This window comes from Coregonus clupeaformis, chromosome 7 (genome assembly GCF_020615455.1).
Source record: "Coregonus clupeaformis isolate EN_2021a chromosome 7, ASM2061545v1, whole genome shotgun sequence".
NCBI lineage: Eukaryota > Metazoa > Chordata > Actinopteri > Salmoniformes > Salmonidae > Coregonus > Coregonus clupeaformis.
Genome location: NC_059198.1, coordinates 20,403,918 through 20,430,374, shown reverse-complemented (window position 1 = coordinate 20,430,374; position 26,457 = coordinate 20,403,918). Strand labels below are relative to the sequence as shown.

The following is a 26,457-nucleotide window of genomic DNA, read 5'->3' as shown; positions in this document are numbered from 1 at the left end:
AGAGTAGGTAACAACATCTGCCACGCTGATCCTCAACACGGGGGCCCCTCAGGGGTGCGTGCTCAGTCCCCTCCTTTACTCCCTGTTCACCCATGACTGCATGGCCAGGCACGACTCCAACACCATCATTACGTTTGCCGACGACACAACAGTGGTAGGCCTGATCACCGACAACGATGAGACAGCCTATAGGGAGGAGGTCAGAGACCTGGCCGTGTGGTGCCAGGATAACAACCTCTCCCTCAACGTGATCAAGACAAAGGAGATGATTGTTGACTACAGGAAAAAGAAGAGGACCGAGCTCGCCCCCATTCTCATCGACGGGGCTGTAGTGGAGCAGGTTGAGAGCTTCAACTTCCTTGGTGTCCACATCACCAACAAACTATCATGGTCCAAACACACCAAGACAGTCATGAAGAGGGCACGACAAAGCCTATTCCCCCTCAGGAGACTGAAAAGATTTGGCATGGGTCCTCAGATCCTCAAAAAGTTATACAGCTGCACCATCGAGAGCATCCTGACTGGTTGCATCACTGCCTGGTATGGCAACTGCTCGGCCTCCGACCGCAAGGCACTACAGAGGGTAGTGCGTACAACCCAGTACATCACTGGGGCCAAGCGTCCTGCCATCCAGGACCTCTATACCAGGCGGTGTCAGAGGAAGGCCCTAAAAATTGTCAAAGACTCCAGCCACCCTAGTCATAGACTGCTCTCTCTGCTACCGCACGGCAAGCGGTACCGGAGCGCCAAGTCTAGGTCCAAAAGGCTTCTTAACAGCTTCTCCCCACAAGCCATAAGATTCCTGATCATCTAATCAAATCGCTACCCGGACTATTTGCATTGTTCCCCCCACCCACCCCCTCTTTTACGCTGCTGCTACTCTCTGTTTATTATCTATGCATAGTCACTTTAACTCTACCTAGATTAACATATTACCTAAATTACCTCGACTAACCGGTGCCCCCGCACATTGACTCTGTACCGGTACCCCCTGTATATAGCCTCGCTACTGTTATTTTACTGCTGCTCTTTAATTATTTTTTAGTTTTAGTTTGTACTTATCTATTATTTAATTAACACTTATTTTTCTTCAAACTGCATTGTTGGATAAGGGCTTTTAAGTAAGCATTTTACTGTAAGATCTACACCTATTGTATTCGGCACGTGACAAATAACATTTGATTTGTGAGTAATTCCTACCTCCCCCCACTGACACACACACACACAGCCCACCTGTGCCTCTCCCAGGTCGTTATTGACGATGGTGAAGTTGAGTCCCAGGTCCTCCACGTCGTCCTCGTAGCTCTTGAGGAAGAGCAGGTTGCGGTACATCTCGGGGTCCAGCGAGGCCAGGTGGTGGATGTCTACGTCAGCACTGGTGCCCAGCAGCTTGGACAGGAAAAAGCTGGCAAACGGCAGCTCCACCAGCATGTTCTCATACAGGGCCTATAGGGAGACAGGAAACAAAGGTCATAGGTCAAGGTCATAGATACACTCAGGTCAAAGGTCATGATAACATGATCTTGTGTGGCTCAGTTGGTAGAGCTTGGCGCTTGCAACGCTGGGATCATGGGTTCGAATCCCGCTGGGGTCACACATACGAAAATGTATGCGAGCATGATTGTAAGTCGCTTTGGATAAAAGCTTCTGCTAAATGGCACATACGCTACATGACCAAAAGTATGTGGACACCTGTTCATCAAACAACTCATTCCAAAATCATGGGCATTAATATGGAGGAGTTGGTCCCACCTTTGTTGCTATAACAGCCTCCACTCTTCTGGGAGGGTTTTCAATAGATGCTGGAACATTGCTGCGGGGACTTGCTTCCATTCAGCCACGAGCATTAGTGAGGTCGGGCACTGATGTTGGACGATTAGGCCTGGCTCGCAGTCGGCGTTCCAATTCATCCCAAAGGTGTACGATGGGGTTGAGGTCAGGGCTCTGTGCAGGCCAGGCAAGTTCTTCCACACAGATCTCGACAAACCATTTCTGTATGGACCTCGCTTTGTGCACGGAGGCATTGTCATGCTGAAACAGGAAGGGCCTTCCCCAAACTGTTGCCACAAAGTTGAAAGCACAGAATTGTCTAGAATGTCATTGTATGCTGTAGCGTTAAGATTTCCCTTCACTGGAAATAAGGGGCCTAGCCCGAACCATGAAAAACAGCCCCAGACCATTATTCCTCCTCCACCAAACTTTACAGTTGGCACTATGCATTCGGGCAGGTAGCGTCCTCCTGGCATCCGCCAAACCCAGATTAGTCCGTCGGACTGCCAGATGGTGAAGTGTGATTCATCAGTCCAGAGAACGCGTTTCCACTGCTCCAGAGTCCAATGGCGGCAAGCTTTACACTACTCCAGCCGACGCTTGGCATTGCGCATGGGGATCTTAGGCTTGTGTGCGGCTGCTCGGCCATGGAAACCCATTTCATGAAGCTCCCGACGAACAGTTATTGTGCTGACGTTGCTTCCAGAGGCAATTTGGAACTAAGTAGTGAGTGTGGCAAACGAGGACAGACGATTTTTACGCGCTGTGCGCTTCAGCACTCGGCAGTCCCGTTCTGTGAGCTTGTGCGGCCTACCACTTAGCGGCTGAGCCATTGTTGCTCCTAGACATTTCCACTTTAAAATAACAGCACTTACAGTTGACCGGGGCAGCTCTAGCAGGGCAGAAATTGTACAAACCGACTTGTTGGAAAGGTGGCATCCTATGACGGTGCCACGTTGAAAGTCACTGAGCTCATCAGTAAGGCCATTCTACTGCCAATGTGGGTCTATGGAGATTGCATAGCTGTGTGTTCGATTTTATACACCTGTCAGCAACGGGTGTGGCTGAAATAGCTGAATCCACTAATTTGAAGAGGTATCCACATACTTTTTCAGAAAGTATTCAGACCCCTTGACTTTTTCCAGATTTTGTTACGTTACAGCCTTATTCTAAAATTGATTAAATTGCTTTTTCCCCTCATCAATCTACACACAATACCCCATAATGACAAAGCAAAAACAGGTTTTTAGAATGTTTGCTAATTTATTAAAAATAAACATATCACATTTACATAAGTATTCAGACCCTTTACTCAGTACTTTGTTGAAGCACCTTTGGCAGCGATTACAGCATCAAGTCTTCTTGGGTATGGCGAAACAAGCTTGGCACACCTGTATTTGGGGAGTTTCTTCCATTCTTCTCTGCAGATCCTCTCAAGCTCTGTCAGGTTCGATGGGGAGCGTTGCTGCACAGCTATTTTCAGGTCTCTCCAGAGATGTTCGATCAGGTTCAAGTCCGGGCTCTGGCTGGGCCACTCAAGGGCATTCAGAGACTTGTCCCGAAGCCACTCCTGCGTTGTCTTGGCTGTGTGCTTAGGGTCGTTGTCCTGTTGGAAGGTGAACCTTCGCCCCAGTCTGAGGTCCTGAGCGCTCTGGAGCAGGTTTTCATCAAGGATCTCTCTGTACTTTGCTCCGTTCATCTTTCCCTAAAACCGGACTAGTCTTCCAGTCCCTGCCGCTGAAAAACATCACCACAGCATGATGATGCCACCACCATGCTTCACCGTAGGGATGGTGCCAGGGTTCCTCCAGACGTGACGCTTGGCATTCAGGCCAAAGAGTTCAATCTTGGTTTCATCAGACCAGAGAATCTTGTTTCTCATGGTCTGAGAGTCTTTATGTGCCTTTTGGCAAACTCCATGCGGTTTGTCATGTGCCTTTTACTGAGGAGTGGCTTCTGTCTGGCCACTCTACCATAAAGACCTGATTGGTGGAGTGCTGCTGAGATTGTTGTCCTTCTGGAAAGTTCTCCCATCTCCACAGAGGAACTCTACAGCTCTGTCAGAGTGACCATCGGGCTGGGCGGCCAGCTCTAGGAAGAGTCTTGGTGGTTCCAAACTTCTTCCATTTAAGAATGATGGAGGCCACTGTGTTCTTGGGGATCTTCAATGCTGCAGACATTTTTTGATACCCTTCCCCAGATCTGTGCCTCAACAGAATCCTGTCTCGGAGCTCTACGGACAATTCCTTCAACCTCATGGCTTGGTTTTAGTTCGGACATGTACTGTCAACTGTGGGACCTTATATAGACAGTTGTGTGCCTTTCCAAATCATGTGCAATCAATTGAATTTACCACAAGTTGTAGAAACATCAAGGATAATCAATGGAAACAGGATGCACATGAGCTCAATTTCGAGTTTCATAGCAAAGGGTCTGAATACTTATGTAAATAAGGTATCTGTTTTTTTTTTTTAATACATTTCCAAACATTTCTAAAAACCTGTTTTTTGCTTTGTCATTATGGGGTATTGTGTGTAGATTGCTGAGGAAAATGTTTAATTTAATCCATTTTAGAATAAGGCTGTAACGTAACAAAATGAGAAAAAAGTCAAGGGGTCTGAATACTTTCCAAATTTTATGATAAAATGAGGTAATGATAAAGTCATACAAATCAGACTAGCATAAAAAACCCAACAGAACAGTGAACAGTAGAATCAATCAATAACAACAATAGATATCGATGAGAGCCATCTTTGCTCTTTGCAATTAAAAAACGTTACGCAACGCATTAACCCGATATTAAAAGAGTGACCGGAACATCAGATACAGAAGCGATAAGATAGTAAATCAGTTCACATCGGAGCAAGAGCACAACACAAGAACACAATCTGTGTCTAAAACACACAGGCCTTAAAATCCGCCTGCCTCAAACTTTATAAATGCCAATTCTCACCTTGACCTGGGCTGCCATTAAGAACATTGCCGAGCAGGTGACTCATAAAACCGGGAGCTAATGTACTGGAATAGTCCTAAAAAGAGCCCGTTCCAGGCATTAAAATATACAGGTCCTTATAAATGATTGCACTAAAAACCCTGACCACATCAGCTAAATGGATTATAAATCTAGGCCATTTCCATAATGCATGCATCTTAAACACACAGGCGGGCATAAATCACAGTCTATTTTCTAAACACAGGTTAATTGTGTAACTTCAAACACAGTCTATTTTTTATACAAAATAATCCACTTAGCTTTTCTCGGGGTGGCTTTTTCCAAATTCCTCGACCATATGCGCTGCATACCCACTTGAAACCTATTAATAACACAGTGCCGGAAAGAGGTGGTACTAAGTATATGGGGGGAGAGAAAAAAACCTGTGGCATATTCTTCTTTTTTTTCAACGGCCGCTTTATTTATGGTTGTTTATTGCCAGACATTGTGCCAAAATGACTCGGGATAAAACGGATTAATTATGGCCGGGCCCCTTTTAATATAAGTGAGTGCAGTGGCAACGCAATTAAAGCAGATCGGGGCGCCATCAGGGAGAATAAACACCCAACAACATCACAGGTTCCCTTCTGTTAGCTGCCAAATAAATTCCTTAATTTACAACATTAAGAATCAATAAAAATATTATGCCTTTCAAACGCATCACTATCAATCAGGGGTGCGACCCAACGCACCTCTAAATGGGAACTTTTAGTCTGACCGGGGAGATCAATGAGGAAAGGCACTGGGGAGGAGGGAGGGAGGATGGTGCAAACAAACACACAAAACTTCAGCCACCCTGAGAGAGTTTGGAGGCTAGGTCAGGGCTAATACCGGGCTTTGTACTATCATGAAGAGGCAGGCAGTGGGTGTCCCAGATGGATGGGTGGTGTGAGGCATAGAGAGGAGGGGGGCGGTTTGCTCCACATGTCCTACTGAAGGTTACTGGATCTTGGCTGGACGGTGACAGTGATGTGGGGCATTGAGACTGGCATCAGGAGACCTCTCTCTTTACTACCGCAACAAAACTGTCTGGAAGAAGAGAGGTGCCGAAAACAGCACCCTACGGGCACAGCAGCTTAAAGGGGAAGTTCTGTATTTTACAACTTGATGTTAGATGGTTCCTCGCCCTGAAAGTAGTCTATGGGTCAGGAGAAACTATAATCCTTTCAGTTTTCTTTAAACAGCCACTGCAAACTACAGCTAGCCTAACTTTAGCAACCGTGCATTTTTATTTGATTTTTTTCATGATCAATCAACACAATTATTTGGTTTGAAGTTAACTTGAGGTAATTTTGACTGTATTTCTTTTTTTACATTACACATTTGCCCCTATCCAGTGCTTGACTTGGACTGAAATAGGTGCCGGTACTGTTTATATTTAGGTGCAGGAGATCCATCCTAATATTCTATAAGAGGAACAGGAGCTCAAGCAGTAGAGCATTTGAGGTGCCAGTACTCAGCTCCGGTGAGCTCCTGCCCAAGTCAAGAACTGCCCCTATCACTTCCAATGGCTTGTTGAAACTAGTAAGAACGGTGAGAGACACCAGAAAACTTACCTTGGACTCTAGATGCTAGAGAGCACAGATAATAATACTGAAGACTATGATAATTCAATATGCCTTTATGCTCAGTGGAATTGTATACTCATGTGGTCTGTAGAAATTGTAAATCATACACACGTGTTGTTAAGTGGTTTCTGTCTGTGGCGTCAATCCTTATACGTGTCAGTTGGGAGGACAAGTGAGGAAGAGGGATGACCGGTGTCCCATATTGTTATGTCCAATCCCATTTCAGTGAGTACCCCAGACTGGCCCACTCCTGATGATAATACATTACCTCCACAACAATGGCAGGCCGGGAGGTCATTATTGAACTATATTAATCTCCTGTGTCGCATAGGCCTTAGTGTGTGTCCCGCGCATCTCTCCACGCAGCAGTGATGCAATCCTAATCTATAACGGTTCCCTCTTTCCTCTCGGGTCGCAGGTAATAACGGCACTAAACAAATATCAATACACCACTCAAACGAGCACTCACACGTCGTATTTATGGAGAAAGAGGGAACTTAAGGTAGGGTTAATTGAAAGTCAAATTCAAATAAATTTCCCCGCCTTAATTGCCTAAGCCATTAGCTGTAGTGATAGGGGAGGGGAGCAGAGCGCGTGCTAGCAGCTGACTAGCCATTTCTCACAGTGGGATGAATATGTGGACACCAGGGCCACGTCCCGAATGGCACCCTATTCCCGATGTAGTGTACTACTTTTAACAAGGGCCCGTATAGGGCTCTGGTCAAAAGTAGTGCACTATATAGGGAATAAGGTGCCATTTGGGACAAAGCCCAGGAGGAGTTATGGTGCTCTGATGAGTGGACTGGACCATCTTGCAAAGAGAGAGAGAGAGCGAGAGCGAGAGCGAGAGCGACAGCGACAGCGAGAGAGAGAGAGAGAGAGAGAGAGAGGACTTTAGATGCTCCGGACTGTAAAACAGATCAAAATGCTATTACCACATGCTTTGACTGCTTATTTATGTCCCTGTCGGCGGGGGCTAGCGCTGATTTAGTGCCCGGCCAAATGCAATCGCCACACAAACAACGAGGCAGGAATCATCGGCTAATGGAAGGCCTAATTGAGAGGCGGCCGGTTGTCATGAGGTCATTCTTCTACCGTTGAGAATGAGATGACCCTTCCCAGACACACACACTCCCACAGCATATCGACAAACAATCTGCCGGCACATGCATTAAAGAAGATTTAAAAACATTCGGCTATAATAAACAGTGCGGTCAAAGGGGGAGGAGGGGGCAGGGAAAACAATGCAATCAACAGATTACGCATAGGGCTAATGAACCAAACTATGCATTGTACAAGTATCGGGTCCAAGTTCTATGTCATTCAAAATTGTCACTTTCTTGGACATCAACGACAAACAAATTTTTTTGATATGCAGTCAAGTTAAAACACTAACAGCCATTAGATGTTATAATAAATCAGCCTTAGCTCTGTACTGTACCTCTATTATTCAATGACATAGGCTGGGCTGACTCACTGGAAGTGACCTCTGATCAATCCCAGATGACCTGCTGGTGTCTGGAGCACAATGTGACCCTCAGAGGGACCACCAGGGGGCATGGCAGAACCCCCTCCCAGAGGTAGCAGAGCACGGTGATGCTGACTACATTTCACATCTCATTAACTGATTAGACGTTCATCACACATTGGTTGGTCTTCCATCTAATTACCACATTAGATGTGCTTATTGTTTCAGTTAATGCTTGAAGACACCTGGTGATCATTTGGAGCTAACATACAGATATGCACACAAACACCTTATATTGCTTAATAACTTGACCCTTTGGTGCTTCTTCCTTAATTATTAAAAAGGTGCAATATGCAGAAATCACTCCGCCATTTCCTGTTGATAAAATTCAAATAGTTCACTTAATTTCAGTTTATGTGACAAAACAAGCAAGTGTAGTGTAGAGAATCATTGTACCATCTAAACAGCTGCGGAATATCTTTTCCATCACCAAAAATATTTTATTTTTAGCTGTTTGAAGCTGGTGTACAAAACCGAAAGTAAGATGCAAAAAACGGAACTGATTAACGGGAAGCTTAGAAATAGCGCACATAGAACAGATCTACCGCTTCTTAAACTTGCTTTCAATGAGAATGACAGATCTATAACACAAATGTTTTTGTGAATTTGGTCAGGTCGCCCAAAAAGTTACATATTGCAGCTTTAAATTGGTCAGGTCCTCTTGCAAGCGTTTTAGCATAACATCCCATTCTTCCATTGTCTATGATGACAGCCTTGACTCTGGATAAGAGCGTCTGCTAAATGACTAAAATGTAAATGTAAATGTAAATGTCTCCGCTGTATTGACTACACAAGAACACTGATCACACACATTGATTTCTATTGACTTTTACGGAGACCTGGAATCAGAGCGGTCTGTCTGTTAGCTAAGACAGCTTTACCTCTCCCGTGGGCCTGGGTGGTCTAGTGGTCAATGGCGCAGCCTACAGCACATGTTTTCCTGTGTCAGTGTGGGTTCGAATCCAGCCCACTGCCTTTGTGACATACTATCTATCTATCTTTCCACTGTCTCTCCTCTATTATATAAAATGCACAATAAAATGTTTATATTTATAACTTTACCTTCCCCAGTATCCGTCCCAGGAAGTAGTAGTGTCTGGCGAAGGAGTCCCCCACCAGCATCTGGGCGGTGGGGCTGGGGTAGAGCAGGCCGTCGTTGGTGGTCTTGAAGAAACCCTGGTTGGGGTTGAAGCCCGACTTGAGCAGCTCGTTGAGGAACTCGCGGAAGATGCCCCCGCCGTCAATGCCCGCCTCGTCCAGACCGTGGGCGTTGAGTAGGTGCACCCGGACACGCTTCTTCAGGTCCGGCTCTGGATACATGGGACACGAAGTGAAATCAAGTTAGTATAGAAAATATACATGGAGTGTACAAAACAAGACATAGACTGACCAGGTGAATCCAGGTGAAAGTTATGATCCCTTATTGATGTCACCTATTAAACCCACTACACTCAGTGTAGATGAAGGGGAGGAGACAGTTTAAAGGATTTTTAAGCCTTGAGACAATGGATTATGTATGTTTTCCATTCATAGGGTGAATGGGCAATACAAAAGATTTAAGTGTCTTTGAACGGGGTATTGCAGTAGGTGCCAGCCGCACCGGTTTCAGTGTGTCAAGAACTGCAACGCTGCTGGGTTTTTCACGCTCAACAGTTTCCTGTGTGTATCAAGAATGGTCCACAACCCAAAGGACATCCAGCCAACTTGACACAACTGTGGGAAGCATTGGAGTCAACATGGACCAGCATCCCTGTGGAACGCTTGACACCTTGTAGAGTCTGAGGGCAAAAGGGGTGCAACTCAATATTAGGAAGGTGTTCTTAATGTTTTGTACACTCAGTGTACATGCACGCATGTAATTATTAAAATGTAACTTACAAGCAAAAGAAAATCTACAGTATGTGTAGGGATGATAGGGGAAATACACTACATAACCAAAAGTATGTGGACACCCACTCGTCGAACATCTCATTCCAAAATCATGGGCATTAACATGGAGTTGGTCCCTCCTTTGCTGGTATAACAGCCTCCACTCTTCTGGGAAGGCTTTCCACTAGATGTTGGAACATTGCTGCAGTGACTTGCTTCTTTTCAGCAACAAGAGCTTTAGTAAGGTCGGGCACTGACGTTGGACGATTAGGCCTGGCTCATAGTCGGCGTTCCAATTCATCCCAAAAGTGTTCGATGGGGTTGAGGTCAGGGCTCTGTGCAAGTCAGTCAAGTTCTTTCACACCTATCTCGACAAACTATTTCTGTATGGACCTCGCTTTGTGCACGGGGGAATTGTCATGCTGACACAGGAAAGGGCCTTCCCCAAACTGTTGCCACAAAGTTGGAAGCACAGAATTGTCTAGAATGTCATTGCATGCTGTAGCGTTAAGGCTTCCCTTCAATGAAACGAAAAAACCTAGCCCAAACCATGAAAAACAGCCCCAGACCATTATTCCTCCTCCACCACACTTTACAGTTGGCACTATGCATTCGGGTAGGTAGCGTTCTCCTGGCATCTGCCAAACCCAGATTCATCCGTTGGACTGCCAGATGTTGAAGCGTGATTCATCACTTGAACGCGTTTCCACTGCTCCAGAGTCCAATGGCGGCGAGCTTTACACCACTCAAGCTTATGCTTGGCATTGCACATGGTGATCTTAGGCTTGTGAGCGGCTGCTCGGCCATGGAAACCCATTTCATGAAGTTCCCGACGAACAGTTCTTGTGCTGACGTTGCTTCCAGAGGCAGTTTGGAACTCGGTAGTGAGTGTTGCAACCGAGGACAGACGATTTTTACGCGCTACGTGCTTCAGCACTCGGCAGTCCCGTTCTGTGAGCTTGTGTGGCCTACCACTTCGCGCCTGAGCCACTGTTGCTCCTAGACATTTCGACTTCACAATAACATCACTTACAGTAGACCGGGTCAGCTCTAGCAGGGCAGAAATGTGACTAAATTACTTGTTGGAAAAGTGGCATAGGATTCCACGTTGAAAGTCAATGAGCTCTTCAGTAAGACTATTCTACTGCCAATGTTTGTCTATGGAGATTGCATGGCTGTGTGCTCGATTTTATACACCTGTCAGCAACGTGTGTGGCTGAAATAGCCAAATCCACTAATTTGAAGGGGTGTCCACATACTTTTGTATATAGAGTGTATCTATTTTAATGTTTATATTTCTCCCCATTTCCACATCTCAAGAGGCATGATTTCTCTGACCTGAGGAATAATCAAATCAAAGCGTATAAAAGAGGTCACGTTTCTACATAATTAATGTACAGTGATAAATCAGAGCAGCTATAACTTATAAAGACACATAAATGATATAGATCACGTTTTCAGCCCCTCGAAGGCAGGGCCTCCTACTACTACAGTTTTTAATCATATGCCCCAACAAAAGTGCTCTTTTAAATTCAAACACAAAAAGAGGTGACTTAAAATAATTGATTTCTCGCTTTTATGCGAGCCATTAGAATAACCACGATCACAATTATGCTTTAGTGAAATCCAATACTTCAGAGACCGATGGGAAAGCTAACCTTCATTTCTAATGGGATCTGTAACCTCGGCTAGAATATCTGGATTTTATGGACCACAAACAGAAGACAAATACAGTCTTGGGCTGCGTCTACATAATATCTCCTTTCTAATGTGCACCTGTTCACTCCTTCCCACTAATCTAAAAGCATTGGATTGGTGGAGGTATGGGCTAGTGGGACTATCTACCATATTTATTATACCAGTAATTTCCATCCAAACACATGAAGGGAAGTGAACAAGTGCACACTTTGGGAGAAAGGAGAGATTATTAGGACGCAGGCCGAGACATATGCCTCCTCACCAAGCCATATCCCTCCTCAGCCTAACCACGTACCATTTTCTGGGGAGAGCTTGTCGTAGGCGTCCTCGTAGATGTAGTTCCGTCTGATGGTGACGATGATCCCATCCAGAAGCGGCCCGTCTCCCTGGATGTCCCGCTTGTCCGCGTAGATCAATCTCTGGAAGATCTTCACCATAGGGACATACAGAGATATTATGGCAAGCAGTATTAATGACAGACTACCTATAGCCAGCCCAGCTTTATTGGACCTCTGTTGACTAAATGGACTATTTCTAATGGATGTAGTCAATAAAGGCGATATTATTTTAAACAAATTTAACTGAGGTGAAAATAAATTGTCAGTCATACATATTACCCAAGGGTTTTGGTTTTCTAACAAGTATACATATGCGTTCAAATATATTGGCACCCTTGCACTTTACAATGGAGTGCAATGGAGCAGAATGTTCCTTTTATTTATTTTTACTGGTTGAATGGCTATTTTTACCCTGTAGGCACCTGCAACTTACCACAGTTGAGAAATTACACAGTAAATTACAATCTTTGCCTCCAACCAAATTAATTTGAATTTTGAATAAATTAGTCCAGGCCATTTTTTACATCAATTTCAGTTTTGTTTTTGTTTTTTGGGGGGTCCTGTGCAGTTGTAAATCAAACAAATACATGTGCAAACACAAAAAGCTTTTTCAATTTCAACTTATTTTAGACGAAGGTGTGAATCATGCAAGGGTGCCAATATATTTGACCGCATCTGTATGGAGCAATATGCAGAGATGAGATGTAGAGTACCTTGACTCGTTCCTCAAAGGGCACGACGAAGGGCAGCTCAGTCAGAATGGCCAAGTGTCTCTCCTCAGACACAGACAGCTGTGGAGGCTCCATCCCCACTAGAATAGAAAATGTTTTTTTCCTGTGAGGGAACATCTTCAACAGAAATACAGTACAACAACAATGTTAGCTTAAACTGCTCTACAACAGTCAATCTATCTGTCTTCTACCCATTCATCTATTCATCTATCCATCCCTCCATCTTCACTTCATCATTTAACCCATCTATCCACACTATCCTACCATTCGTCAATCTGATCCTCCATCTACGCATCTATCCATCCGGCTCTAATTCATCCATCCATCCATCCATTTATAAATGCCCAATGCAGCGCCATGAAGGGTTTCCATGATGACACAGTGTGTGGATAGATGCTGAGACAGCACTGTGTGGTAAATGTTCAACCAGGCTGCACGGAGCCCAGAGGTTCCTTTACCAGAACCTAAACCCACACTCCTGCCCTGCAGTCTCCCTAATGACAGACACTGAACAGAAAACCCAGACACTTCTTTATGGAGGGGGTTAAACCCCAATAACACCCAGCACCCATTTCTCCACAGTTAGCCCCCCCATCCTGCCTGCCTGCTACCTTGCTCCCTCCCTGACTACTAACCCGCTAGGCCCTCTCTCCACCCAGCTGACTGTTTACAGGCAGCCCATTACAGAGTGATCAATCCTGCCTCAAACCCTCCCTCACTAACACACACTTTTAATTAACTCAACTGTGAGCTGCCCGTCCACCTGACTGGCCGTTTCCATTAAGCAGACGTTTGTTTTGTATTAAACTCAGCGTTGGTAACCGTTTAGAACCCAAAACTGCCACAACAGCAGAGTTAAACCGCAAATCTCCTCCCCTTCCTCTTCATTGTCCCCGTTTGAGCGCAATTATTCTGCTCAATTAGTCAATCCTATCTGCATTTCGGCCATCAGGTTTCCATCTGTGAAATATGGCCCGGGGGTGGTCAATACGTTGGCCATTCATCACCCGAGGACCTGTCCATTTAAGGAAATGAAAAAAGGGCAGACAAACATACAGCCAGATGTGGCTGAGCTCATCAGGACTCTCAGGCTAATTTAATTGATCCTGTATCGGGGTTGGCTGGAGTGGCATTAGGCAGATCATACACGCATTGTTATCTGTTTGTTTTCACACCTGCTCTCTCTCTCTCTGCCCGCTGCCGGAGGCCCGGGTTGCAGCTCTACATTAAACGGCATAAGAGCCTGGTTGTCTCTCTCTCGGCCCGTTGTCCTCCCTGGCTCTTCGCTAAGGCATCGGGAGTGACTCGAAGGAAAATAACATACCTGAGATTACAGCTGAGCTGACCTAAGAGCTTAATTTACCAGAGATGACACAGTGTTCCCTGTACCCCAATTAGGGTGCGGCAATTAGGGTGTTCCATTGCACTTCTAAAATCTGTGACAACCATCAGTGGTTGGTTCATGCATAGCAGGAACTAGGGTTGTCACAATAATTCCAAGTATCATAGAGTTAAGTCTGCTTCCTGTTTCCTTTTTTGCCATGGAAAGTCGTGGTATCGCGATACTGGTATCGTGACAAACCTAACTGGAACTACTTTTTGTGGGATCTATATTGTATCGTACCATCCAGTGTGGACTGCAGGGGCCCGATGCGTCCCATCCTCCGCGTCCTCCACACATGTCTGGCTGAGGGGACGTACAGCTGGGTCACCTGGAGAGGGAAGAGCAGGGCTCCAGTCAGCATGACTATACTAACAACATCCTACATAGGACATAACGTGGGTCCAATACATGGCCTAACAATATGCCACAGGGACTATATGTATGCTCACTTTCCAGTATTTATGTATTGCATGTATTATAGTGTATTGTTTTAGTGTATTTTGTATGCTGACCTCACAAAATGAATTTCCATGTACACGGACAATAAGGTGATCATAATGTATCCATCTTAACACCATGTACATTTCAAGAAAACATTGCATGCATCTCCACCATAGATGTCATAAAGTTGTTATAAACTATAATTACACGTAATGTTATGAGCTCGAAGTTGTGTTCATGACCACTGTATGCATTCATAATGGTGGATTGTTCAAATGAAGTGTTATTGAAGAGTTATTGAGTAAACCAGATTAATGATTTGCCTGATAAGCTCATTAAGGGAAACAAGTCTGATCTAATGGCCGAGAGCACGGTTACCCATGGTTACCTTATCTGCTCTGATGTTGACCTCTTCAGAGAGCCAATGACCTGCCGGACAGAAGGGACGTCTGATGTCACGAGCCTTCACCATCTTCACCAAGTTAGTGATCACCTGTGAAATACAGAACAATAAACAATCAAAATAAAAGTCACACACTGGACTCTCAGAGAACAAACCACTCTCTCTCTTCTTAGTCTCCCTACAGTATATAAAAGCCAATAAAAAATGGCTTAAAGGGCTTGGCTGTAATACATAAGTGAAAGTTAAACAAAATACATGAAACTAAACATCAAATGTCATTTTCAGGTCCTGTGTGGCTTGAGCACGGTACTTACAACGCCAGGCTTGTGGGTTCAATTCCCATGGTGGACCATTACGAAAAATGTATGCACTCATTACTGTAAGTCGCTCCGGATAAGAGCGTCTGCTAAATGACTTAAAAGTACAAAAGTTAAAGATATGGGATATATGGATGTCATTTTAAACATGTCATTTTAAAGTATATATCATTTTATTTGCTAAACAAATCTATTTACGTGGCGGCTCGACAATAAGATGCTTCCTCTTAAAAAAGCAATTTGCTAGCTGAGCCATTAGTGTGGTATTTAACGATAGTATAAAAGAGAAATGGCTGGAGTTGTGCCTCCACATCCAGCACCAGGGTTAATTATAGGCCAGTCTGCTGACATCAGCCACGGGACGGAGAGCAAAAGATAAACTGTGGAAATGACCAGTGTAACGCTGTTGTTCTGTGAGATAGGGTCAGGGTGAGAATTGTTGTGATATCCATTGTCTTACTGTGCAGTAGAGGGTGAAACAAGAGTGAATATTCAATCCTGTACTATGAAGTATTATTCCTGTCAATAACTAAAAATGTATGTCTTGTACTGTCCTAATACTTTTTTTCATGTACTGTCCAGTCCAGTGAAAAACATGCATTTTTGCATCCTATCCCATGTCTTAATCTGTGCAGTGTTTGGAGAAAAATGTTAGATAGAAGTTGATCATCAATTCTGTCAGCTGTATAGGCAATATTTGTGTAGTTCACAACTTCAGCTGATTAGAAGACCCAAGTGTAGTGACTGAACTTGTCACATCTATATTGATCATTTCCATAATCTCACTCCAGTCATTACCAGCACTAGCTAGGAATATTCAGACATATAATTACCCTGAAACAATTTTCAATACAATGACCAGGCAACATTGTTTGAATGGAAATGTTATTTTTAACGCACATCGTTTTCATACAGGACGCAATCAATCTCGGGCCGTCATCAGCGACGACTGGAGTATTCTCGGTAATAACGGGGAGTGCAAAACGCTGTTCACGGCACCTGCGATGGGTTCGGAGAGAGACTAACCCCCGACTCGGAGGAATGAATAAGCATTCCTTAATTAGTACATTGGGTTAAGTGCACGCCTTAATGGGCTTTCCCAAACTCTGCAGTGACATCCCTCTCCAAACATGGCCAAGAAGAGAAGTTCCATTAGCAATATTAATATAAGCTTAGTTGATCATTTTCATTCAATTAACTTCTTTCAATTAAATAGATAGCTCGACAATGGGGGTGATAAAAGATGGCCGAGGGACGGCTGATGACTCGAACCAAACATTAGCGTGTTACGGGGTCAGCGGCGTTAAAGCGACTGTAAATCCAGCCCCCGTTCAATTTGGAAAATGCATTTCCACTGCTCTCCCACTTCTTTAATGGGTCATTTTAGCTGACAGGAGGTGTTTGCGCGCCTTGAACTGTTATGAAATTCTTGCCGCATTCGTACACCGCCACCACCTCTGCTGAAAGAAAGCGTTGCTCACTTTCGAGTCCCTCTCTCAAAGACTTGCAGCCAAAGTCGCTTAATTACTGTTTCAGGGAAAGAGAAAGCGAGTGGGAGAGGAGGAGGATAGAGGGGGGTAAGGACGAGAGTGGGAGAGAAATAATTAACCTAATGTTGTCATCTGCCTCATTTCCTTTCAGTAAACAGCCAATGAATGTCCTCATTCAGCCATGTCTTGCCATACATACTCTGTTTCTCCTAATTAACACAATTTGAGTTTCAACTGTTGCTGATCAACACATTTTTGTTATTTACAATTATGTTCGCTATGAGAGCAACAGAAGTCAAAGAAGACCCTTTAAAGAGGGTGTTCAAGATGACACCGAATACAGCATGCAACCATTTTCTAAATCTGCTACAGGTGCCTCTGAGAGTGAGGACACAAGCCAGTTGGGACTCAGGAAGCATCCAAATGATGAAGTAAAAAATGTTGTTTTCTTAGAATGGATTCCCATTTCCCTTATTTGGTATTTATTTAAACAGTTGGATATAAAGGGGAGACTGAGAAGGGAGGAGAGGCAGAACTCCGGGTCTTTGGCGGAGTTGTGGCGGTGTTACCCACTCAGCCACACTCACAGTTTTTATCTGCTTTGAATCCGATCACGCAGGTGCTGGGGGGTAATCACCTTGAAGAGCTGAACCCAGCGTTTCTGCTCGGCCTGGATGCGCTGCTGCACCTCTATGTTGGTCTTGACCCCCACGCTGCGGAAAGCGGCCATGTACTCCTCGCGGTGCTCGGTCTTGGTCTCGGGGTAGGCCAGCTTGATGATGCCCAGACACGCGTCCCTCAGCAACCGAGACAGGTTCACCAGCTCGGACAACGTGAAAGGCATCATGGAGGTATTGCTGTGGCCTGAAAAGGGGTGGACAGAAGGAATGGACAGTTGTTCACTGTTACTCAGCCATTGAACACAGTATAGGCAACATTTTCCTAGCGCAAAGACACCTGCACTGTAAGCGAATGCACTGTAAGTGAAATTATAAAATTTTGCTGCGCGACTTAAACTTTTCTTTGACAATTTCTGTGAGGAAGAACTCTAGTTTAACCAGGGATTTAGTCAACAACGTGATACACATACCACATGCAATGCAATCATGAGGTACAGTATCGGAGCTCCCATTATTTAGAATGTTGCCTGTTCACAGAATCACAGCACAGCTGTCTTTGCGAGGGGAAAATATCACCCTACATATCTTACCCACTGAATAACAAGCAAGGGGGAGGATGATGTGCAGCAGCAATGTGGAGTAGTGGAAACATTTGTGAGACTGTCCATCTGGATACATATAGATGTGTAGAAGCCTTTAAATTCAAAGTCAAACAAAATGTCAGCTTCACAGCGATTCAAAACAAGAGGCAGGTGATTTTGAGACTAGGGTTGTGTCCTAAATGGCACCCTACATGTAGTGCAAATTCACAAAATGAATTTCCATGTACACGGACAATAAGGTGATCATAATGTATCCATCTTAACACCATGTACATTTCATGAAAACATTGCATGCATCTCCACCATAGATGTCATAAAGTTGTTATAAACTATAATTACACGTAATGTTAAGAGCTCGAAGTTGTGTTCATGACCACTGTATGCATTCATAATGGTGGATTGTTCAAATGAAGTGTTAGTGAAGAGTTATTGAGTAAACCAGTAGTGCATAGGGAATATGGTGCCATTTGGGATGCCACCTTGGAGACTAGAGTTTGGAGGAAGCAGTGTTTCCCCTATATTCATTTAGCAGCGGCGCGCCGCCGCAGGTAAATCATTGCCGCCACTTCCAAAAATATGATAATTTGGGGGGATTTTAAAACGTTTTCAGTGTAAACCCTAAACGACTAAAACCATATATAAAGTATGTAGCAAAGATAATGGAGCTATATATTTTTTAACAAGATAATCTTTGAGAACTAGCCTAACAATCACCAGAATAAAAACTAAACAGTCAGGAGAATCATACATTTTAAATAATTCATAGCATAGGGCCCCCATTGATTTTGTTATAATATTTGAGTCACTCAGATAGCATAAGAACACGGCATAAGCCATGGCAAAATGTGTATAATTGCTGAATTTGTTTATCTCAGCCCCATGACTACATTTGTAGAATAGCAGGAAACTGTCTTTAAAACAGAACATGTTTGTCTCTGTGGCCAAGAGGAGAGCCTCTAAAATGTTTGGTCGGAGATGGCGCCGTTGGCTACACAATCATCCCCATCCACTCTAACTTTGCCACCGCTGCTGAAGAAAATCCTAGGGGAGACACTGAGGGAGTGGCCTACCATGGCCTTCCATGGGGTAGCCAAAGAACTCGCTGTCGTGCACGGAGATGAGCGAGTGACTGAAGAGGGAACTGAAGAGATAGAAGAGGGGAATGATGCGATTGGAGTCTTCCAGGGACATGGGAGACCCCCGCGAGATGACCTGCAACAGCGGAACCATGGACCTGGGAGGAGAGAAGAAGAGAGAGACTCGCTATATTTACCTGTTCATTTATGCCAATAAAGCACATTGAATTGACTTACATACGCCGCGAGCCCATCAAGGACCATCACTATGTTCAGGGCCACATACAGTGGGGAAAAACAGTATTTAGTCAACCACCAATTGTGCAAGTTCTCCCACTTAAAAAGATGAGAGAGGCCTGTAATTTTCATCATAGGTACACGTAAACTATGACAGACAAAATGAGAAAACATTTTCCAGAAAATCACATTGTAGGATTTTTAATGAATTTATTTGCAAATTATGGTGGAAAATAAGTATTTGGTCAATAACAAAAGTTTCTCAATACTTTGTTATATACCCTTTGTTGGCAATGACACAGGTCAAAAGTTTTCTGTAAGTCTTCACAAGGTTTTCACACACTGTTGCTGGTATTTTGGCCAATTCCTCCATGCAGATCTCCTCTAGAGCAGTGATGTTTTGGGGCTGTCGCTGGGCAACACAGACTTTCAACTCCCTCCAAAGATTTTCTATGGGGTTGAGATCTGGAGACTGGCTAGGCCACTCCAGGACCTTGAAATGCTTCTTACGAAGCCACTCCTTCGTTGCCCGGGCGGTGTGTTTGGGATCATTGTCATGCTGAAAGACCCAGCCATGTTTCATCTTCAATGCCCTTGCTGATGGAAGGAGGTTTTCACTCAAAATCTCACGATACATGGCCCCATTCATTCTTTCCTTTACACGGATCAGTCGTCCTGGTCCCTTTGCAGAAAAAACAGCCCCAAAGCATGATGTTTCCACCCCCATGCTTCACAGTAGGTATGGTGTTCTTTGGATGCAACTCAGCATTATTTGTCCTCCAAACACGACGAGTTGAGTTTTTACCAAAAAGTTATATTTTGGTTTCATCTGACCATATGACATTCTCCCAATCCTCTTCTGGATCATCCAAATGCACTCTAGCAAACTTCAGACGGGCCTGGACATGTACTGGCTTAAGCAGGGGGACACGTCTGGCACTGCAGAATTTGAGTCCCTGGTGGCGTAGTGTGTTACTGATGGTAGGCTTTGTTACTTTGGTCCCAGCTCTCTGCAGGTCATTCACTAGGTCCCCCGTGTGGTTCTGGGATTTTTGCTCACCGTTCTTGTGATCATTTTGACCCCACGGGGTGAGATCTTGCGTGGAGCCCCAGATCGAGGGAGATTATCAGTGGTCTTGTATGTCTTCCATTTCCTAATAATTGCTCCCACAGTTGATTTCTTCAAACCAAGCTGCTTACCTATTGCAGATTCAGTCTTCCCAGCCTGGTGCAGGTCTACAATTTTGTTTCTGGTGTCCTTTGACAGCTCTTTGGTCTTGGCCATAGTGGAGTTTGGAGTGTGACTGTTTGAGGTTGTGGACAGGTGTCTTTTATACTGATAACAAGTTCAAACAGGTGCCATTAATACAGGTAACGAGTGGAGGACAGGAGCCTCTTAAAGAAGAAGTTACAGGTCTGTGAGAGCCAGAAATCTTGCTTGTTTGTAGGTGACCAAATACTTATTTTCCACCATAATTTGCAAATAAATTCATTAAAAATCCTACAATGTGATTTTCAGGATTTTTTTTCCTCAATTTGTCTGTCATAGTTGACGTGTACCTATGATGAAAATTACAGGCCTCTCTCATCTTTTTAAGTGGGAGAACTTGCACAATTGGTGGCTGACTAAATACTTTTTTCCCCCACTGTATGTATATGAAGTGTCTCAAAGCAGGAGTTCTGATTTAGGATCAGTTTGGCCTTTTAGATCACTATGAATAATATTACATGGACAAGGGGAAGAGACCTGATCCAAGATCAGCACTCCTACTCTGAGATGCTTGATACATACAGCCTCTGACTGACATTCAATCAACTCACCCTGTGATCATTTTGGTGGTCATGGACTGTATCAGGTGCCAGAGATGTCTCAGGAAACGTGCATTAAACGCTAAACTGTACAGAAGCCTGGAGGGGACAAAATAGAAAGACCTAAGTAAACAAACATAAAAAAAGATCTATAAAGATACATATATCAAAGATATAGGACAAAAGAGTTGACACAATCTGTACGTCTGTGTGTGAACGTATACATCGCTCTCTGCCTCGATGCCCTCTAAGGCAGAGATCGTTAACATTGCCCAAGCAACCAGAGGACGCACATAAAGAGGGAAAAATAAAAAATAAAAGCTGTTGACCAGCAGCATAGCATATCCCCCAGGAATTTTCTTTCTTGGCCCTTCCTCTCCCTCGTCAGTACCCTCTCTCCCTTTTCCGTGACAAAAAAAGATTAAACGACCCATTAAGCTTTATTTAGGCGAGGCACCTTCCATTAGTAAACTAGTTGCTGGCGAGGAGGAGATCAGCCCAGGGTCATAAAAAGGCCCTCTGGCTTCCTGGAGGAGCCCCATTTAACTTAATGGCCACGGGGACACACAATAGAGGAGAGGGGGGGGGGGCATGGCCCTCACAATGACCCCGGAACGCCAGCATGCTTCCACACTCTCCCCGAATTACATGATAACACTGAGAGGGAAGGACGGAACGAGTGAGCCACTGGCTACGTCCCAATGGCAACCGATTCCCTTTATAGTGCCCTATGGGCCCTGGTCAAAAGTAGTGCACTATGTAGGGAATAGGGTACCATTTGGGACGCAGCCACTGAGCCCTCATCCCGAGGCTCCGGCCGGCCTAACTAACGGCCTATGGCACCCAGGTGTGAAGCTGCTCTTTGTTCGAAGTGTGTACACTCCTTTATATCGCTCCTGCTAGATTGTGTTTTTCCTTCACACTGAGGGTTCATGCCAGGTAACACTAATGCGGTAATTAAGCTTAAAACTAAATAAATGCCCCTTGCATATATAGGGCCTCTGTCTAAAGGGCTACGGTATTGTCACCTATAAGGATGCCTGCCCTTAACAGGCTATATCCTTCTATTCACATGATGAGAGGTACAAGTTTGACAGAACAGAGAGAGAGGGAACAGGAAGTGGATGGAATCTCACATAAACACACGTTGTTGTCGGCCTCCAATCTCTCAGGGTGCGTCCCAAACCGTGCCCTATTCCCTATGGGCTCTGGTCAAAAGTAGTGCACTATATAGGGAATAGGGTGGCATTTGGGACATAACATACCTCGGTCACCATTGTGCAGCAGAGATTATTTGAAAGGCGGAAAATTGAAAATGAGCCTTCAGAGTGGGGGGACGAGTGACACCTCTTAATATGTTTGAGAAATAGTTTCTGCCATGCCCCCCCCATCTGTCAGTACAAGAAAGGAGGGGAGCCGGGTGTAGCATAGTGCTCTGGGCCTTTACAGTGCGCGGCCGGGTGTTTGATTGAAATGGGAAACAAAGCACTAAAATGCTGACTGACAGCCTGATATATGGCCTGCTAGAAACCAAAGCTCCATTTCAATCACGGAATGAAGGCACTAATACACAAAGTCACAGGCATCAAAAGGGGTCACGTGTGTGTGTGTGTGTGTGTGTGTGTGTGTGTGTGTGTGTGTGTGTGTGTGTGTGTCCATAAAAATGACCTTGATGGACAAAACACCGATTATTTTATTTTGATATAATGCAAGGATTTACGTATGTATGTTCGCAGAAAAAGAGAAAACTAGGAAGAAGAAAAGAGAAAGGGCTCGATTCAATCTGTAGAGCTGAAGAGCTGCGCTACAGCACAATTTACATTTAAAGGCAATGTCAAATCAAATCAAATTTTATTGGTCAAATACACATATTTAGCAGATGTTATTGTGGGTGTAGCGAAATGCTTGTGTTTCTAGCGCCAACAGTGCAGTAGTATCTAACAATTCACAACAATACACACAATACACACAAATCTAAAGTAGAAGAATGGAATTAAGAAATATATAAATATTAGGACGCGCAATGTCGGAGTGGCATAGACTAAAATACAGTAGAATAGAATACAGCATATACAGTTGAAGTCGGAAGTTTACACTTAGGTTGGAGTCATTAAACTCGTTTTTCAACCACTCCACAAATGTCTTGTTAACAAACTATAGTTTTGGCAAGTCGGTTAGGACATCTACTTTGTGCATGACACAAGTAATTTTTCCAACAATTGTTTACAGACAGATTATTTCACTTATAATTCACTGTATCACAATTCCAGTGGGTCAGAAGTTTACATACACTAAATTGACTGTGCCTTTAAACAGCTTGGAAAATTCCAGAAAATGATGGCTTTAGAAGCTTCTGATAGGCTAATTGACATCATTTGAGTCAATTGGAGGTGTACCTGTGGATGTATTTCAAGGCCTCCCTTCAAACTCAATGCCACTTTGCTTGACATCATGGGAAAATCAAAAGAAATCAGCCAAGACCTCAGAAAAAACATTGTAGACCTCCACAAGTCTGGTTCATCCTTGGGAGCAATTTCCAAACGCCTGAAGGTACCACGTTCATCTGTACAAACAATAGTACGCAAGTATAAACACCATGGGACCACATAGCCGTCATACCGCTCAGGAAGGAGACACATTCTGTCTCCTAGAGATGAACGTACTTTGGTGCAAAAAGTGCAAATCAATCCCAGAACAACAGCAAAGGACCTTGTGAAGATGCTGGAGGAAACAGGTACAAAAGTATCTATATCCACAGTAAAAACGAGTCCAATATCGACATAACCTGAAAGGCCGCTCAGCAAGGAAGAAGCCACTGCTCCAAAACCGCCATAAAAAAGCCAGACTACGGTTTGCAACTGCACATGGGGACAAAGATCGTAATTTTGGGAGAAATGTCCTCTGGTCTGATGAAACAAAAATAGAACTGTTTGGCCATAATGACCATCGTTATGTTTGGAGGAAAAAGGGGGTGGCTTGCAAGCCGAAGAACACCATCCCAAACGTGAAGCACGGGGGTGGCAACATCATGCTGTGGGGGTGATTTGCTGCAGGAGGGTATGGTGCACTTCACAAAATAGATGGCATCATGAGGAAGGAAAATTATGTGGATATATTGAAGCAACATCTCAAGACATCAGTCAGGAAGTTAAAGCTTGGTCGCAAATAGGCCTTCCAAATGGACAATGACCCCAAGCATACTTCCAAAGTTGTGGCAAAATGGCTTAAGGACAACAAAGTCAAGGTATTGGAGTGGCCATCACAAAGCCCTGACCTCATTCCTATAGAAAATGTGTGGGCAGAACTGAAAAAGCGTGTGCGAGCAAGGAGGCCTACAAACCTGACTCAGTTACACCAGCTCTGTCAGGAGGAATGGGCTAAAATTCACCCAACTTATTGTGGGAAGCTTGTTGAAGGCATCCCGAAACGTTTGACCCAAGTTAAACAATTGAAAGGCAATGCTACCAAATACCAATTGAGTGTATGTAAACTTCTGACCCACTGGGAATGTGATGAAAGAAATAAAAGCTGAAATAAATCATTCTCTCTACTATTATTCTGACATTTCACATTCTTAAAATAAAGTGGTGATCCTAACTGACCTAAGACAGGGAATCTTTACTAGGATTAAATGTCAGGAATTGTGAAAAACTGAGTTTAAATGTATTTGGCTAAGGTGTATGTAAACTTCTGACTTCAACTGTACATCAAATCAAATTTTATTGGTCACATGCGCCGAATACAACAGGTGCAGACATTACAGTGAAATGCTTACTTACAGCCCTTAACCAACAGTGCATTTATTTTTAACAAAAAAAGTAAAAATAAAACAACAACAAAAAAAGTGTTGAGAAAAAAAGAGCAGAAGTAAAATAAAGTAACAGTAGGGAGGCTATATATACAGGGGGGTACCGGTGCAGAGTCAGTGTGCGGGGCACCGGCTAGTTGAGATAGTTGAAGTAATATGTACATGTGGGTAGAGTTAAAGTGACTATGCATAAATAATTAACAGAGTAGCAGCAGCGTAAAAAGGATGGGGTGGGGGGGCAGTGCAAATAGTCCGGGTAGCCATGATTAGCTGTTCAGGAGTCTTATGGCTTGGGGGTAGAAGCTGTTGAGAAGTCTTTTGGACCTAGACTTGGCACTCCGGTACCGCTTGCCGTGCGGTAGCAGGGAGAACAGTCTATGACTAGGGTGGCTGGAGTCTTTGACAATTTTGAGGGCCTTCCTCTGACACCGCCTGGTATAGAGGTCCTGGATGGCAGGAAGCTTGGCCCCAGTGATGTACTGGGCCGTACGCACTACCCTCTGTAGTGCCTTGCGGTCGGAGGCCAAGCAGTTGCCATACCAGGCGGTGATGCAACCATATGAGATGAGTAAAGCAAAAATATGTAAACATTATTAAAGTGGCTAGTGTTCCATTATTAAAGTGGCCAGTGATTCCAAGTCTATGTATATAGGGCAGCAGCCTCTAAGGTGCAGGGTTGCGTAACCGGGTGGAAGCCGCCTAGTGATGACTATTTACAGTGGGGAAAAAAAGTATTTAGTCAGCCACCAATTGTGCAAGTTCTCCCACTTAAAAAGATGAGAGAGGCCTGTAATTTTCATCATAGGTACACGTCAACTATGACAGACAAAATGAGAAAAAAAAATCCTGAAAATCACATTGTAGGATTTTTAATGAATTTATTTGCAAATTATGGTGGAAAATAAGTATTTGGTCAATAACAAAAGTTTCTCAATACTTTGTTATATACCCTTTGTTGGCAATGACACAGGTCAAACGTTTTCTGTAAGTCTTCACAAGGTTTTCACACACTGTTGCTGGTATTTTGGCCCATTCCTCCATGCAGATCTCCTCTAGAGCAGTGATGTTTTGGGGCTGTCGCTGGGCAACACGGACTTTCAACTCCCCTCCAAAGATTTTCTATGGGGTTGAGATCTGGAGACTGGCTAGGCCACTCCAGGACCTTGAAATGCTTCTTACGAAGCCACTCCTTCGTTGCCCGGGCGGTGTGTTTGGGATCATTGTCATGCTGAAAGACCCAGCCACGTTTCATCTTCAATGCCCTTGCTGATGGAAGGAGGTTTTCACTCAAAATCTCACGATACATGGCCCCATTCATTCTTTCCTTTACACGGATCAGTCGTCCTGGTCCCTTTGCAGAAAAAACAGCCCCAAAGCATGATGTTTCCACCCCCATGCTTCACAGTAGGTATGGTGTTCTTTGGATGCAACTCAGCATTCTTTGTCCTCCAAACACGACGAGTTGAGTTTTTACCAAAAAGTTATATTTTGGTTTCATCTGACCATATGACATTCTCCCAATCCTCTTCTGGATCATCCAAATGCACTCTAGCAAACTTCAGACGGGCCTGGACATGTACTGGCTTAAGCAGGGGGACACGTCTGGCACTGCAGGATTTGAGTCCCTGGCGGCGTAGTGTGTTACTGATGGTAGGTTTTGTTACTTTGGTCCCAGCTGTCTGCAGGTCATTCACTAGGTCCCCCCGTGTGGTTCTGGGATTTTTGCTCACCGTTCTTGTGATCATTTTGAACCCACGGGGTGAGATCTTGCGTGGA

General features: G+C 44.3%; 1 protein-coding gene across 1 annotated transcript in view; it reads right to left on the bottom strand.

The window, feature by feature from the left end:
• LOC121569847 (ubiquitin-protein ligase E3C) overlaps positions 1 to 26,457 on the bottom strand; it is a 47,337-nt gene that overhangs the window by 10,960 nt on the left and 9,920 nt on the right. Inside the window, exons 12-20 of the mRNA XM_041881084.2 lie at positions 20,886 to 20,972; positions 18,822 to 18,985; positions 17,167 to 17,393; positions 14,708 to 14,812; positions 14,119 to 14,206; positions 12,477 to 12,574; positions 11,721 to 11,853; positions 8,921 to 9,168; positions 1,234 to 1,446 (exon numbers count right to left, since the gene is read on the bottom strand). Coding sequence (XP_041737018.1) covers positions 1,234 to 1,446; positions 8,921 to 9,168; positions 11,721 to 11,853; positions 12,477 to 12,574; positions 14,119 to 14,206; positions 14,708 to 14,812; positions 17,167 to 17,393; positions 18,822 to 18,985; positions 20,886 to 20,972 — 1,363 coding nt within the window. The remainder of the gene's footprint in view (positions 1 to 1,233; positions 1,447 to 8,920; positions 9,169 to 11,720; positions 11,854 to 12,476; positions 12,575 to 14,118; positions 14,207 to 14,707; positions 14,813 to 17,166; positions 17,394 to 18,821; positions 18,986 to 20,885; positions 20,973 to 26,457) is intronic.